Source organism: Diplotaxodon limnothrissa, linkage group LG20 (genome assembly GCF_057381915.1).
Source record: "Diplotaxodon limnothrissa isolate DT_005_m linkage group LG20, D_limnothrissa_male_GT1.1, whole genome shotgun sequence".
Taxonomy (NCBI): Eukaryota; Metazoa; Chordata; class Actinopteri; order Cichliformes; family Cichlidae; genus Diplotaxodon; species Diplotaxodon limnothrissa.
The window spans coordinates 2,061,180-2,077,091 of NC_140615.1; the positions used below are offsets into that span (position 1 = coordinate 2,061,180).

Below are 15,912 nucleotides of genomic sequence, written 5' to 3' on the forward strand. Positions count from 1 at the left end.
TTATTTTGTGACTGCTGCCCGACCAAGCTAGCTATCTGTTTACAGGGTTTAGCCTTGTACATTTATGTTAGAACTGCCAACACATGCAGACACTGTGAATGACATACTATGAATGTTACCTCCCAACGTAATATGAAGGAAAGACAGCTAAGTTTATTGGTTATTACAGGTAATCCAAGTGTTTTTTCTCCGATGGCTCTCAGCAAACCGACGACTGGATTTGTTGCTGATCACCATAGAAACCATTCCGCAGTAACCGGAGCACAATTAATTTAAGGAACACAAACGTAGTTTGCAACAGCGATACAGTTTCACCATTTCAGTGTTGCTTGACAAACCCGATGCCAACAGTCACATTACATTCCTCTTTTTGTGCGGATAAACAGCTTTGGAAATTTCAATGCAAAATGTTGCCATATTAGCTACAGTTTACTGACTAGCCCACACAATACACGAGTCAATATTGGTGAAAATGTATTATTTTGAATTCATTTACATGAGCTTGATGAAACACGGTCACATTACTGAACAAATACAGAAATAAAAAATACTTCTCTGAAAAGTTAGCGAATGTGAATCTACACCTGCTATATGATAAACTGAGACACTTTAACCCTATACACTAGTGTTAGCACGATCCTGTCCAATTCACGAGGCCACGAGTTTGTTAGCTTTCACTGTTGTATAAAAATGCTCTTTTTAAAATGTACACAGTTCAAGCCCAGATTAGTCATTCACTGAATGACAAGGCATATAGCATTAATTTAAAAAAAAAAATCTATGGTGCATAGACAGTAATATTAAAAATCCCAATTTGCTGACATAAAGACCGCAAATGTTTTCCCGTCCACAAAACTTGTTTATCACACACACAGGCTCTGAAGCAAGTGAGAACTCAAAACTGCATCATTCAGGAAGCAAGCAAAAAGGTGCAATCTGTGCAATATCCTGACATCTACTGCTACAGGATCAGTTCATAAGATTATTACCACTGAGCACTGCCATTGTTGAGGTAACTAATGTCAAATCAAAATAAGTTTTTTAAATATATTTATCTATATGATGTTAATGGTGAAGTGTTGCGTGCTGGGCTTCGTCTTTGTCCTTTGTGGGTCAGGAAGATTAATGGTCACTCCACTTGCATATTGCGCAACAGCAGTCCTCTTTTCACACCTCCCTGTAGCATTCTTGCACCGAGACTAGTGCCTGTGACCCCATCACTACAGGAAGAAAACAAAAAGTGTAAGGGGACACACAAGTACAAATAAGTTGTGTCACATACATCATAGTTAAGTTATACAGTTGCACCAACATCACCGCCACACAAAGCTGTAACTAGAATAAAACTAAAGCAAAAAAGGAACCAGTCCATGGCAGTGTCAATAGCAAGCTGTAACCCTGAATAAGTTGCAAAAAAACATACAGCGTCTAGTTAGTGGCATCACTGCTGCTTCCTTACATGGGGTTAAACTTCCTCTTCTTAAGTTCAGGACCGTCAAGTCCACCTGCTAGTCTCTGCAAAAAGACAAGATAAAATTATTTTAAAAGAAACACGAATTTCAACATTATTCTGCAGATGTGGAGGACTGACCAACCTCTTTGCTTGCAGCTTCCTGCTGGGCTCGTCTCTGCTCCAGGTTTTGCTGAGGGCACAAAGAAGTGAAATTCAAGTCACAGCTGCAACAGGAATGCCAAACTGGATTTTACACTCGTATTGCGCACAAAGGTCTTATATGCAACGTTCAGTTTACACACCCTGTAAAACTGAATCTGAATGGACGGCTGTTAACAAGTAGATTAAGGTGACCTTGCTTCACTGGACCGATTAAAATAAATAAGATCTTCATTTATAGGCTCTGCTTTCAGGCTTTAGAAGCCAGAAACCAAATTCAACTTGCTTTAGTGCATAATAAGCACATGTATGCACCTGCATCTGCCCACTTTCAAATTCTCCAATTTCACAATTGTGCCTTTAATCACCAATAACAGCAGCTGGTGGTGTGCCTCAGTACTTGTGCACACGAGTGCAGAATGTATGGTGTTGCTCCTCAACAGAGCACTGATGCTACTTATCATTTGTAGAGTTTTTATGATGAAGTAAAACTTGATTTAAACCACCTTATGTAGTTCAGAAAGCTGCTGGTGCCTGATGAGGGCCTCCTTGCTTGGGAACTGCCTCCTACACAGCAGACAGGCCAGTTTAACCCAGTCTGTCAATCTTCCTTCCTTTTCATCCTTCTCGCCTCCTTCTTCTTCACTGTCAGTTTCTCCACTGTAGGCTGGGACCAGACCCTGCTGCCGAGGAGGCGACTGGGAACAATAAAAAGAAGAAAATAAAGAAAATGTACACCTCTAACACCTACAAAATCTCTCTCTCCCACTTCCTTACTTCTGCACTTTGGCGGATCTGATCCAAAAAAATCGGAGGCCGTTCAGACAGTGCCCCCTGGAAGACAGAAAAACATTGATTCAGTGATCTGTTCATATCTGCGTCTATGATTCAGAGACAGCCACTATCACAACCTCGTGCCCTGAGGGTTCAGACATTTACAGATAAAACACACCTTTTTCTCTAGAACAGCATAGCCTGCATCAGCACTCGCAGACTCTCTGTGATCATCTAGGCGACTGTGTCCAGGTGCCCGAGTATAACCAGGAGGTGCTGCTGAGCCGGTGGCAGGGGATGAAGACACAGAACGCATGTTCTCCTTTTGTCTGTTGAGACTTTTAGCCCAACGCTCCATGTCTTTGGCAATCTATTATAACAAACCTCAAGAAACTCAGTTAAAAATTACTTAACTACATATTTTAAGTGTCAAACTGAATGGGTGGCAAATTATGAAATCTAACTTCAATTAGCCATTAGCAGATATATTTGTTAAACCAGAAATGATAATGTCCAAAAGCTGACTTCTGTGTATCAGCACCTGTTGAGCTGTTTTATTCTTGGGTTTGTCTTTTTTCTCCTTGCTGCCAGAGGTAGCAAACAGTGATTCTGAAGGAGCTGCACCATCACTTGGAGGAGCACCTTCTGTGTTTGACTGACTGGCAGCAGGAATGTACGTATGTTTCTCTCCATCCCAGTACATGTACTGCTGAGTGTGAGAGTTGTAGTAGTACTGCAAAGACAAAGGGAAATGCAAAAACAGATTGAAATACCAAGGGGCATAAGCGAAACACACACACACACACACAAATGTCCTACAAAACATATAGATTGCTTTGGGCTGTTTACCTGTGAATTAGGGTCATAGTAGAGACCTGTAAATGGGTCATAATAGTAGCCAGAGCTTTCGTCATAGTGGTAAGTGGAGACATCTGGCACAGCTGTAGTATGAGACACATGGTATTTGCATCAGGGTCAGATTTTCAATATTTTTTCCTGAATGAAAGGTAAGCTTGCCAGTAGTCAGCAGCAATTATTTGCAATTATTAGCGAAGATGTAAATTCCCCAGAGGGAACACTAAATACATGAAGCCTTACGATACTGCTGGAGCTCATGTTCAGTGCCTGGGATTGCAGGCTGGCTGGGTGCAGCTGGTTGTGGTTTTCCCACTATTTCAACCTGTGAAGTGACAGAGATTTTAAAAACAGGAAAAACACAAGGAACAAATGGAAGAAGGAAAAGGCATCAAGTTCTACCTGTGTCCCCGGTGTGGTGGCAGCTGTGGTGATGAGAGGAGTCTGTGTATGAATGAGCGGCTGCTGCACAACCACTGATGCAGGTTTGGCTGCCTCAGATGAAATGACAGCTGCACATGGGCAAACAAGTGCAAATAAGTGGCTTCAGAGGAAGCTTAATGTAATTGTATGCAACTACATGATATACAGATATGTGTGTGTTATAAACTTATTGGCATGTCATACAAACCTGGGGCTGCTCCTCCTGCGTAGGCTCCATTCAGGGAAGCTACTCCACTTGTCAAAGCAGTAACCCTGTTATCTGCTTGGGGCTTGAAAGTTGTGCCATCTTGCCCTGCATACTCAAGCCCTTCCTGACTGTATGTCACTGCTGCCCCCTGCTGATACACACTTGTATCAACACTCTGGCCTCCACCTGGTCCATTTTGAGAGGTCTGAGAATTTAAAAGAATAAATACAGTGATCATGCAATCTGTATTAAGGATGTGGTATATATGCTGTAATACGTCAAACTTTACCTGAGTGACAGCCCACTGTGCAGCAGCTATAGCGGTGCTGGCCACTGTAGCAGCACTCACTCTGCTACCATCCGTTACAAACACATCCCTAACATAGACAAGAGACAGAGTGAGGGCTCTAATCAAAAAGCTTTTGGAGGGTTGTTACATTGAATAGCTTAATTTCAACCATCATTGCTCTTCTAATACATTCACAAAATGCTTTACAATTTTAATAATCACATGATCAACCTGCATTTCTTTGTAATGTGATCAGTCCATTTACTAGTCTAATTTCACACTCCAGTAAAATGCCTGACTCTTACATAGTACCTTGCTCTAGCACACAAAGCACGTTATACACCATGTCGTCGAAGGCCTCGAGGAAACGGTTGTTGTGATTTGGTGCTATATAAATAAATCAATTTAATTCATTCACCCATTCATGCAAACACCTTTTTCTAAGCTTTCTATCTTTCTAACCTTTACACACATTCACACCTCAACTGATGTATCAGGAGAGCAACTTAAAGTTCAGTATTTAACTAAGGATATTTTGGCATGCAGACTTGAGCAGCCAGGACCAACCCACCTATCTTCCGACTGGTAGCTGACCTGCTCTACCTGCTGAGCTACAGCCACCCACATCCACTGTGCAATTATAATATAGTAAAGCGTGGAGTCCCCGTATGTTCTTTGCAATTAAGTTTGGGTGTGTGAGCATTTACCGTTTGGAGCCTTTGGCAAATTCAACTACAATGACCTTCCCATCAATAGATAGAGGTGGCTGGAGAGCCTGCAAAATCTGGAGCAACTGAGATGCCTCCTGTTAAACACACACAGACCACTGGGTGGGTGAACGCATATTTAAGACAAAGCTCATTAAAAAAATAAAATAAGTAAGCTAAAACTAAAAAGGTTTTGCTTAGTTTACTTCAGATACAAGTCAGTAAAACAAAAACAACCCTGGCTTATGTGTGTATGTGTGTGTGAGCTTGTGTCTCACCACTATGGTAGATAGTTGTAGAAAGGCAAAGCCCCTGTTGAGGTGTGTGTGTTTGTCCTTGATTAGACGAACGTTGGAAGGGGAGAGGGTAGCAAACGGAGCCAAAGCAGACAAAATAGCTTCTACTGATGTATGTGGGCCAAGGTTCCTTAGTATCAAAGCTGTTGAGAGAGTGGATGAGGTATATTTAAGATGCATTGTCGTTTAAATAAATAACAAATACTGGCAGCTGTCAGTGCTACCCCTTAGCTCCCAAGTAGATGCACATATGGTATAAATTTGAAACCTCCTACTTGAGTTACTGCATTCACCCTAACCCTCTGACTTTGAGGTTAAGGTCAGTGAAATTCAAACTAGTCGAGAGATTTTTAGTAGATGCAGCTATGGCATGAATTTCAAATCCATCACCTTGTTCGTGACTCATCGCATTTACAAACTTGGGTGTCCACACAACCCACCCAACCACATCTCAGGGTGACAAAAAGACAAAAACAGTCTTTTACAGCTAAAAATGAAACAATTTGTGACCCAAGTACACTGATGCACACAAAGCCTACAAGCTTTAGCTAAGTAAAGTGGCAAAAAAGAAATCATTAAAAACAATTTTTAGACATAAGGTTATCCCCCAAGTCTCTTAAAAGAAAATATTGCTATGATGAGGAACACGAGTATTTCCATTTATATGTTTCACAACAAACCTTCTTGGTCACTGTGGGTGTACCACAGGGTTCTATTTTAGGTCCTAATTATTTGCTTCCACTTGGTGACGTTTTATGACTTCATATCCCCTCTCACTGCTATACTGATGACAAAGATTTCCCAGGAGATCTCCTGACCCCTCTTAAACTGTTTCAGTGATGCCAGTTGTTGGATGGCACAAAATCTTCTACTTTATTGCTCAGTCCTACAAACAACCTGTGATAGTGCGTGCGTGTAGCTTGTTGTCAGAAAATTGGGGCTGCAACTTCAGTCTTTTCTCGTGGGTTTTAAAAAGTCCAGTCTTGCTTCCTATAAATGAGAATTGCTGTACAAGTGTCATACCTGGCAAAAAAAATAATAATGTCATTAATTTATTCTAGTAAGGCTCAAGTTCCTTCTCTCTGGAATTAATGGAAAGTTACTCTCTCACCTCCAACTGGTTCAGAATACAGCAGTCTGGCTTTTTACTGAGCAGATGGCATCACATCACCCAAAAGCTGGCTTCTCTCCATTGGCTCCCTGCACTTTTTAGAACTGATTTTAAAGTGTATTCATCATGTCAAAGCATGTGGCGGTCTGGCACCAAGCTATATAGCAGAAATTTTAACCACTGAGGAACTAGTTTGCAGCCTGAGAGTCCTTCAGGCAGTTGTAGGTGCTTTTGGCATTAAAACCCTTCACTTTTTGAAGAATTACTTGGGAAGACCAGGGTCAGAATTTGTGACCATCTATGAACCAGCTTTTATCTGATGTCATTTGTGATGACTTTATACAATTATATTTGTTGTGTTTTTAATATGAGGTTTTCAGTTTTTAAGTAAAGTCCACATATTTTCTTTAATGTTTTAAAGTTTTCCCTCCCAGTACTCCATTTTGGTCTGTCAAAGCAATTTGTAAGCCTTAAATTAAAAGACGCTTTATTAACAGAGATGATTATCATCATCACCAATATTAGCATTATCATTTTCATTGTTATTAGAGGAGATGACTTACTGTCATTAGCAACATCTGCCTGTTGTGGAGCTTGGCCCGGTGTGACAGGAGGACCAGAAGAGTGGTAAGGTGCTGGCAAGGGCAACAAACCTTGGGCTCCCTCCTTTTGAAGACCAACAGGCAAGTCCTTCTGTACCTGGGGCAACTTCAGCTCAGCCTCTGGCAAAATACAACATGTTAGTATTACTGTTCAATAAGCAAGACCTCATGTTATAAAGGAGAGAAGAGGTGAAACATTCAGTGAAACCTTACCCGATTTAGGAACGTTGCATTTAAAGCACTTCTCTCTCCTCTTGAAGTTTTGTACACCACACTGTTGAATTGTTATACAACCTTGTTAACAATCTTCATAAATTAGCCAAATGAATGACTGGCTTTATATTATATAACACGCATTCAAATTGTACATCGTGGTAATTCATAGCAAGCACCGGACCTTGTTGCAGAGCCAGTCCTCATTGGCACGCGGTTTGGGGTCGCTGAAGTGCATCGACACTCTCTGCCCTAGAATCGACAGCACTCCCTGAAGGAAAAAGAAAGAGAGGGGGGGATAACAAAGAATGATTATCAGTGATAATTAGGCCACACATGCCATAGAAAGGCCTCATCTCACAAGAGATGAGAGAGAGTGAAAGGGAAAAGAGAGAGGGAGAGGAATAGAGAGAAAGAGTACAACTGAGGCTGAAAGGAAGAGGACACCAGAGAATTGACCTTCAGCTTTAGGAAATTCGGACGGATGGTGAGATGGTATATATGTAGTCTGTGAGTGCCCATTTTTAAAGGACACAATGTGCTTTGTTCAATTGTGTCATCCCTCCCCCCTTAAGGGGAAACCTTTCCAAAGTTGTCCACACAACCCATCCCATTGTCACCACCTTTGTCCCCCAAAGAGACAATAGCTCTGTCCTAAAGATGTAATCATGGCAGATGTGAAAAGCTCAAAAACAAGAAAATGAAGCAATATATTGGTTCTGATTCAACATACAACAGACCATGTGAGACATTATATTCACACTGTCATACTATCCCAAAGGTGGTACTGTGAACTCAGGAAAGAAAGCGAGACAAGTCACTGAATAAAAGAGGAGAATATGATGGACGAATGATGATCAGTTTGACTGGGAGGTCTCGTCTATGAGAACTATCAAGTTGCCCCTTGGTTGTCAGAATTATGCAACATGAATTGGTTTGAATTGTCTAATTGTAATTGTGGAAAGAAAAGAGGAATCTTCCTTCAAGCACTACCTACCTGAGGACCGATGTTATTTAATCATTCTTAATTTTTATTGTTATGCTAGAATGCATTTTAAGCACAGGATGGTATGACGTGACTGTATGAGATTAGCTTTTGTGTCTCACTGAATACATTTATATATGTGTATTTGTGTCTGTGTAGGAGAGAGTGACCTGGTTGGTCTCCATCCAGCGGGTGGCCTCCTGTATGAGATTAAACTCGACGAAGGCGAATCCTCGGCTCTGACCTGGACACCGCCCAGCGCCATGGCAACCGAACAACAACAACAACATAACAACAACAACGCAGTGAGGGGTTAGTGCTGCATATACAGAGGAGAGAGAGACCCTGTATCAGCACCAGTCAAAAAAAAAAATCATTGCTTCCTCTCTCCTTTAAAAATACCACACATGATAGTCAGTTGGAGAGGCACTGTCAAATTCTCTGCATGGGCAGGAGGATGTAATGTCAAGTAACTCAGTAGAGTCAAGGTAAGAGGGAGGGATAGAGAGAGAGAGAGAGAGAGAGAGCTACCCACTCATCAGTTTGAAACTGAGCTCTTTGGTTTTTAATGATGAAGCGCACAGGCAGCAAGAGAACACACACACGTGCACACCAATGTCTCTCCTACTCTGCGAGTCACAGTCTGAACAATCTAGCTCTGTGATGGCAGGTCGCCTCTTAAATGCTCCATATCCTGTCCAGACATTGCAATAAATGATAATATAGATATGCAACTATTGAAATTACAAATTGATCAGCATTTAAACATTTATTACATGAGTACTTTTCCTAACACGCACACACACAGACAGACAGACCAAAAACAGTAAAACGGTGATGTATGAAAGAGAGCAGTGTGGGGGAATGTAAGTGTGCCGGTGTAAGATAAGCACACCTTACAGACAACCAGAGAGTTAGCAAAGTGGGAGGCCAGTGAGACAATGACCTTAATGGAAAAGAAAAATGACACAAAAAGAACCACAAGCTTTTCTGAGTGGTATGGTTGAAACATATGTAGCTGAGAAGTAGCAGCAACGCTTGCATCTAAAATAGCGACAATAGCAAAATCTGCTTCAGATGCTGATTCCTCTTTGACGCTGTTAGTTTGTGAACAACACCTACTCAGACACACCCCGCTTCAATAAGGCAGAAGTTAAAGGATAAAGACAATAAGGGCGCCAAGATGGAAAGGAAAAACAAAGTCATGAACTAAAAAACTACAACTTATGATGGTATGAATGCTTTCTTAAAAAAAAAGAAAAGGAAAAAATAGTCAGGGCTGTGAAGCGTGCATTAATTTTCTTTTTCCTGTGTAAACGCTAGCAAGACTTCAGACATCTGTAGACCAAAGTATCAAAGCAGGAAGCTATGCAAAACTTCGACCTGTATGAGTTGATAAATATGATTGGGTATTTTGCAACAGTTATCTACCATACAGCAGAAGATAGCCACCAAGGATAGAGGAAAAGACACTTATTAATAAAAGAAAAGACAAAGCAGGTATGGAAAAGTCACCTGAAAAAGCAATGAAATGGAAGTGTTGGCAGTGCATGAGTTTGAGAAACAAAAGAAAGAAAAAAAGAGCATCATAAGAAACACAAAAGAAAAGAGGGGCAATGGACAACTTCTCACCTGAAGATTTATTCCTCATCAGGCGAACTTCTCTCGGCTGGATCCCCTGCTCTTGAAGTTGTGCACGAATCTATGGACAAAGGAGAATTCTAGCTTCAAACTTTTCACAAACAACCTGCGCATCAACTGGCCATTGTTGAGACAAATACGCACCTCGTTGGCAGTGGCACTGGGTGGCAACATACGAAGCATTATGATGTTGCTGGGCCGCTGATTATGGTCTAGCTCTGCACGGTAATCCTGGTCTCTCTGATCCAACTCTTTGTGGGACAGGTCTGGGCCAGCATGCTCCTCCATTCTCATTGGAAATGCCTACACACATCCGCCACAAATTAATAACCAAAACCAAACAACAATTAAATGTGTATTGTAGTAATTATAAAGATGGACTGATATTGACTTACCCTTCTCTTTCCTGCTCCAGGACGAGAAAACCTGTCATCCTCTCGCTGTCTGCCTGTACCGAATTCCACCTGTTCGGAATGGGAACCACCACGACCCCAGCTGCTTTCCCTGCTTCCTGAATGTGGGCCACTGTTCTCCGGAAAGCCTGTTCCACCTTTCCCCCGTCCCCTTTCCTGAAGGCCAGGCCGTAACTGCTCAAATTCCTGCCTGGATCCCTCCTCCTCTCGCTGGAGTATAGGATGGGCTAGATCAGGTTGTGAGGTGTGAGGGGACCACAGTAGCCCTTTCCCCTCACGCCCTACTTCTCCTCTACCATCTACTCTCTGATGAAACCCCGGATGCTCCTGCAGACAACCCGGTGAGAAGTCATGGATACCCAGTGACTGCTCATCACTGCCATACTGTCTATCACCCTCCACTCTGACATCAAATCCCGTGCCTGCCTCCTCATCCTCTTGGCCATAGCCACGATAGTCCATGTCCCGGAAATTGTGATCATTGTGAGTGCCACCATAGCGACCCAGGCGATCACCTCGCCCACCCCTGCTGACCACAAAAAACTGCGTGAGAGACTTGTGTGATAAAATGCGCGAAAAAGATGTGAAAATCACATTAAACTCACCTTCTCTCATAGTCCATGCTGATCCACTTACTCTGCCCCTAGTGAGTCGTTCTTCTGTTTACAGAAATGCAGCACACAAATCACACATCACTTCAGATGAAACACGTTATAGAGCCACGCTGAAATTGTACAACCTCGTGAGCAGGTACCTTAAAGTCATAGGCTGTGCAAAGTGTGAATAATTAATTAGATTGATTTTAATTTTTAAAACCTTGCACAATCCAATGACTTCTCCAACTTTGACATATCAAAATGACTTCTCTCAGTGCTACACAGACTACTAACTAAAAGCCACAAATAAACAAACAGCAAAATAACCCTGCACCATTAATAAAAAAATAAATAAATAAACTGAGTGCGCAACGCACAGGATCAACCCGCAATCCAAAAAGGAGTAATCAACAACAATGACGTGTGACGGTCAACTGCGTTAGCGGCCAAGCTAACTATGTTAGCTTGAGGTTGGTTAGCTAGTCCAAGAGGCTACATTCTCTCTAAACGACTGTCAGCAGCTAGAAATACAAGTGCAGTCTTGTGTGAAATTTGAGGGAAAACTCACCGGTAACTCATGTAACCTACAATTGTTCTGTAAATATCACGCTGAAGCCCAGGTAAATGGGGTGTTTTATTTTCAGGCAAGCAAGTGTAAAATGGCCACAGCGAGACATTTCAGAGAGGGAGGGACAAATCCCTTACTCTGGAATTTGATTGGTTGCTGGAAAGCGAATGCATTAACGTCGACGCTGATTGGACGAGACGAACGGGTCAGTCCTAAACTTGCAGCCCATGATTGATTTAAAAGGGGGTAAAAATGCACTGCGTTGTTACAAATGTATTTATATATTAGAGTTGATATGAACAAAAAACAAAACAATCAAACAATCAGATATATAGACATGTTATGTGCAATTTTATTTTAGGAAAAAAACAACAACAGGAAAGTAATTTAAAAAGACAGGGAAATGGTAAATATTAATAAATGAATAAATCAAAGAACACATAAATACCTTAAAACAGATAACCCTAATACCAGCTTTATGAAAAAAAAAAAAAATCCAGAAATACCCATACATATCACAGTAAAGAAAAAAAACGAAAAAAAACAACAACAACAAACAAAAAACCCTCTAGCAACCCACCCTCAAAATACTCTGGCCCAGCCCCTTGACCTTGACTTTCTATTAATTAAATGAGACAGCGGTTACAATTCATCATTTAACTGACATAAGCTGACCATAACAACAGGATCGAGTAAAATGATTAAAATATATGAAGTAAATTAGGCATCAACAATAAAAAGTTATATAGTACAATAATGACAATATCAGTAAAGAGGGGAATGGGGAGAATGGAGTAAAAGGCAAACTCGAAGTACACAACATTACCATGTCCTTACAAGGCCTTGTAAGACATACAGTACATAACAGATAATATAGTGATAAGATAAGCCTACCATCTATCTGAAAGAATATTAAACTTATCAGCTACACCACTTATGATTTGACCCACTGATTAACACAATCAAAAAAGGTCCTAAAAACTCATGTGTTTAACCTGATTGTGCCTCTGGCTATATAGTATGATGTCTTCCAGTAAAGTGAAGGTTTCTATGTCACTCTGAGTAGCTGTTAATTTCATTACCCACCTGAGCCATGAAATGTGGCCATTGGGGGGGAGGGTAACTTTGGCATGGAAAACAGGGGTTAAGGTCAGTGACACAGACGGCCTTTCCATGCATACAGTACGTAGACACATGTTAATACACAACCACACAAATATACACACATTCACTGCATGCAGAGCTGCACTGGAGAAAAACAAACTACCATACAAATGCATACACACACTCTAAAGTACAGGTAAGTAATTCTGTATGGGAAAATATCTCATACAATCTAACTTTAGGCATACCCCTGCATATCGCCTGAGTCAGAAAATGGGCCTGAAGTACCCAAGCCAGTGACAGGGAGAAAGCCTTCAAATGTGAGGTGTGGACTCTTACAAATGACAAATAATACCCTAAGTTATGAATCCCCACCCCTCAACAACCATCACTCTCAAGGCACTACATGTAGGCGATACTGTGTAAAATTTACTTAGAGATGGCCTAAATTCAAACCTAATCATGTCCTTTTCTGACTTCTCTTGTGTTCTCAGTGTCTTTGGCCTTCTATCGACCTTTTCTCTCCTAATTTCCATCATGGCACATTTGCTCCCCTGTTTTGAACTAGTCAACTTCAAATTATACCCATAACCTGCCCTGCAAACTTCTAGATTAGATTTCTTTTCTTTTGTATTTAAATTGATGCAAGAAAAGTGGCACACAACTTAAGAGTCCAAAAACCATGGTGTGTGTGGTCTTTTGAATCATTTCAGATCTGCTCCACTTTGCTAGGGGTAACTGGGTGATCGGAAATTGAGCATCTGCATAACTTTTCTTTCCCATTCCCCCACCCCAAATATCCCCCCCTGTCAAATTTCAGTGGAGCCTGTCCTCTCTATCTGTGCTTAAGGACAGCCCCCTCTGCTCCCAGTGCCTATAACAGTAGGCAGGTGGACTTCCTGTTACGCTTCTTGGCCTGCAGCGCAGCTCTAGTTGCCATCTCAAAGACTTCCCTCACACCATCTTTGGTTTTGGCAGAACACTCTTGGTAGCCGTAGGCACTGATGCGGTTTGCCATCTCTTTGCCATCTTCATATTTGACTGGTTCCTGGGGACACATGTCACAAAGAAAGTTTACATTTGAATATTATTTTATTGATTTAACTTGTTTGTTTAGCTGAATTTTCTGAAGCCACCACATTTACCTGTTTCATTTTGGCTAGCTCTCGTCTGGTGTGGTCATCATTGCGCAGATCTTTTTTATTTCCTACCAGGATGATGGGAACATTTGGACAAAAGTGCTTCACCTCAGGAGTCCACTTTTCTGGAATATTCTCTACAGTGAGGAGAATGAAAAAGCAATTAATTACATACATCAAGGGGTTCAATACTTACTAGTATGGATGGTGCTCAGATGGTACCTAAACTGTCAGGACTGTCCACAGAGAAGCACATGAGGATAACATCTGTGTCTGGGTAGGACAGGGGCCTCAGCCTGTCATAATCTTCCTGACCCGCTGTGTCCCAAAGTGCTAGCTCTACCTGAAAAGACAGAGAGTAACAGAGTTAAATGACTGGATAAATCTACGGAAGAAGATAAGCAAAGGCAGAAATGACAATAATATAATTTGATTAGTTAGACAGACTAGATATGGTATAGCAGCAGCTAGTCTGATGACCACGATGCAACATAATAAAAATTCACTGGTTGTGTTGAAGCATCCTGAGACAAGATATTGAAGAATGAGTTGCCCCTGATGCACCCATTGAAGTGTGATAACGAATGTTAGATAAATATGTATGATTGAGTAAATGTCACTAGACTGGCAGAAATCACTTCAAATGCTCAAATTGAGTAGAAAGGTGCCAAGTACCGGTCCATTAGCAACTAATTAAAGAGGGCAATTGCTTTTATTTAAATGCCATACAAGCACCCACAGCATTACAATCAAAATTATTTGCAAACCATCATTCCCTCTCACCTGTTTCGCGTCCACTTCAATGTCTGCCACATAGTTTTCAAACACAGTGGGTACGTAGACCTCTGGGAACTGGTCCTTACTGAACACGATGAGGAGACAGGTTTTCCCACACGCACCATCACCGACGATCACCAACTTCTTTCTGATAGCAGCCATCTATGGAAGAGTTGAAAACATTGTTGCGCATCCTAAGACAATACTCCCCAGTTAAAAAGAAACACTTTGAGGTGCATTAATAAATAAGCAGTCTAAATAGGACTAAAATTTTCCGATGCTTCGCTTACAGTTTCCCTTTGCTGACATCTAGCACAAAAATACATCAGAAATCGCTAGTAACGCACAGAGGTCTCGTTAACCGTACAGTTTGGCAAATAGTTCCTAGCTTACGTTACTATGTACATTTAAAGCCGGAACCGATGGCAAACAGGCGGAGGTGCCACTGAGGTGTAGAAACAATTACTCAAACGTTTCCGTGCTACATTCCTATTCCTACTAAAAGCCCGACTACTCCAGTCTGGGGCCTGTCAAACCAGCCTTTGCTAGCAGGAAAGCTAGCGGTGTTTCCTATGAGTTTTATTATTGTCATTCAAAATCCTCCCTCTTAAATTATAACTACAGTATTCATCCCATCACAGCCATATTTATGCGCCTGAAACAAGAATCGGCTTAAAGTTTATACGTTATATGGAGAATTTGATTACCTTGGTGTTTCTCTGTACGCCTTTCTCCTCTTCCTGACCGACTGGAAAACTCCGCCCACCGCTAGTACACATGCGCACTATTACGTCATTCGCAAGTAAAAACCGGTGTGACGGGGAATAATACATAGGTGGCCGTTTGTTTATCTGTTTGTTAGCGAGATAACGCAAAAACAACCCAGCTGAATTTTATGAAAGTTGACGGGGAGGTGGCGCATGAGCAAAAGAAGGATCTGTTGAAATCTGGGGCAAATCCATATTACTTTCAGCAAAATTGGGTATTTTGTCTGAAGGACATTGCTCTCTCCGAACTGTGCGAATTCATTAATTAAGTTAAGGTACTGGACTACTAATTTGTATAGGAATGTCAACCTATGGTGACCATAATCACCATAGGTGAACAGTATGTTTATAGTTTGAATACACACAAAATGGGTGTGTATATATGAATGCATTTGTACATATGCACCATTCCAGTCTGGTTAGTCTCCCCAGCTGACTAACCATGCTCATCCTATTTCTCCAGCAGCACTCAGTTTATTAATAAAAAAATGTATAAATCCCATTTACTACTGGTGTCCCCCAAGAATCTGTCCTGGGACCCCTTCATAAATTTAATATCAGCTTCCATTGTTATGCTGATTGTATGCAACTCTACCTGTCTAACAAACCTACCATTACTCTCCCACCCACAGCCTTCTGCATTTGACTCAAATCAAATGCAGCTTTTTTCAAACTGAACATTAATAAAACTGAGGTTCTCCTCATTGGCAACAAATCCATCATGTCTAAATGTAATTTTTTACCCTCCCTATTGACAACTCCTCAGTTTCTCCCTCCCTCTTGACTCAGGCATCCTCATACTTTCATCTTTGTAACATCAATCACCTTGGTC

General features: G+C 41.3%; 2 protein-coding genes across 2 annotated transcripts; both read right to left on the reverse strand.

Moving 5' to 3' along the window:
* Nucleotides 1-154: 154 nt before the first annotated feature.
* Nucleotides 155-11,382, reverse strand: rbm10 (RNA binding motif protein 10). The gene is made up of 23 exons (XM_085344251.1): nucleotides 11,294-11,382; nucleotides 10,735-10,788; nucleotides 10,112-10,655; nucleotides 9,861-10,019; nucleotides 9,708-9,777; nucleotides 8,246-8,319; nucleotides 7,275-7,361; nucleotides 7,091-7,151; nucleotides 6,839-6,997; nucleotides 5,147-5,307; nucleotides 4,869-4,966; nucleotides 4,162-4,249; nucleotides 3,873-4,077; nucleotides 3,644-3,753; nucleotides 3,485-3,566; nucleotides 3,236-3,327; nucleotides 2,928-3,119; nucleotides 2,565-2,756; nucleotides 2,390-2,446; nucleotides 2,119-2,310; nucleotides 1,596-1,643; nucleotides 1,460-1,515; nucleotides 155-1,220 (listed from the first exon to the last, which is right to left on the reverse strand). The coding sequence occupies exons 2-23, from the start codon at nucleotides 10,749-10,751 to the stop codon at nucleotides 1,130-1,132; spliced, it is 2,835 nt and encodes a 944-aa protein (XP_085200377.1). The 5' UTR covers nucleotides 10,752-10,788; nucleotides 11,294-11,382; the 3' UTR covers nucleotides 155-1,129.
* A 1,824-nt stretch (nucleotides 11,383-13,206) lies between these two features.
* Nucleotides 13,207-15,092, reverse strand: LOC146610195 (rho-related GTP-binding protein RhoA-C-like). Its single transcript, XM_085345147.1, has 5 exons — nucleotides 15,021-15,092; nucleotides 14,320-14,475; nucleotides 13,759-13,879; nucleotides 13,543-13,673; nucleotides 13,207-13,445 (listed from the first exon to the last, which is right to left on the reverse strand). The coding sequence occupies exons 1-5, from the start codon at nucleotides 15,090-15,092 to the stop codon at nucleotides 13,272-13,274; spliced, it is 654 nt and encodes a 217-aa protein (XP_085201273.1). The 3' UTR covers nucleotides 13,207-13,271.
* Nucleotides 15,093-15,912: the final 820 nt, after the last annotated feature.

What these genes read in the sequence shown, in the direction of transcription:
- rbm10 (XM_085344251.1), bottom strand. An exon ending in CCACCACACCGGGGACACAG is followed by an intron (nt 3,567 to 3,643) that starts GTAGAACTTGAT and finishes GTCACTTCACAG; the next exon opens with GTTGAAATAGTGGGAAAACC. An exon ending in AGCTTTCTGAACTACATAAG is followed by an intron (nt 1,644 to 2,118) that starts GTGGTTTAAATC and finishes TTGTGCCCTCAG; the next exon opens with CAAAACCTGGAGCAGAGACG.
- LOC146610195 (XM_085345147.1), bottom strand. Translation starts at nt 15,092, where the DNA reads ATGTGTACTAGCGGTGGGCGGAGTTTTCCAGTCGGTCAGGAAGAGGAG. An exon ending in GCGTACAGAGAAACACCAAG is followed by an intron (nt 14,476 to 15,020) that starts GTAATCAAATTC and finishes ACTCTTCCATAG; the next exon opens with ATGGCTGCTATCAGAAAGAA. An exon ending in GGACAGTCCTGACAGTTTAG is followed by an intron (nt 13,674 to 13,758) that starts GTACCATCTGAG and finishes TCCTCACTGTAG; the next exon opens with AGAATATTCCAGAAAAGTGG.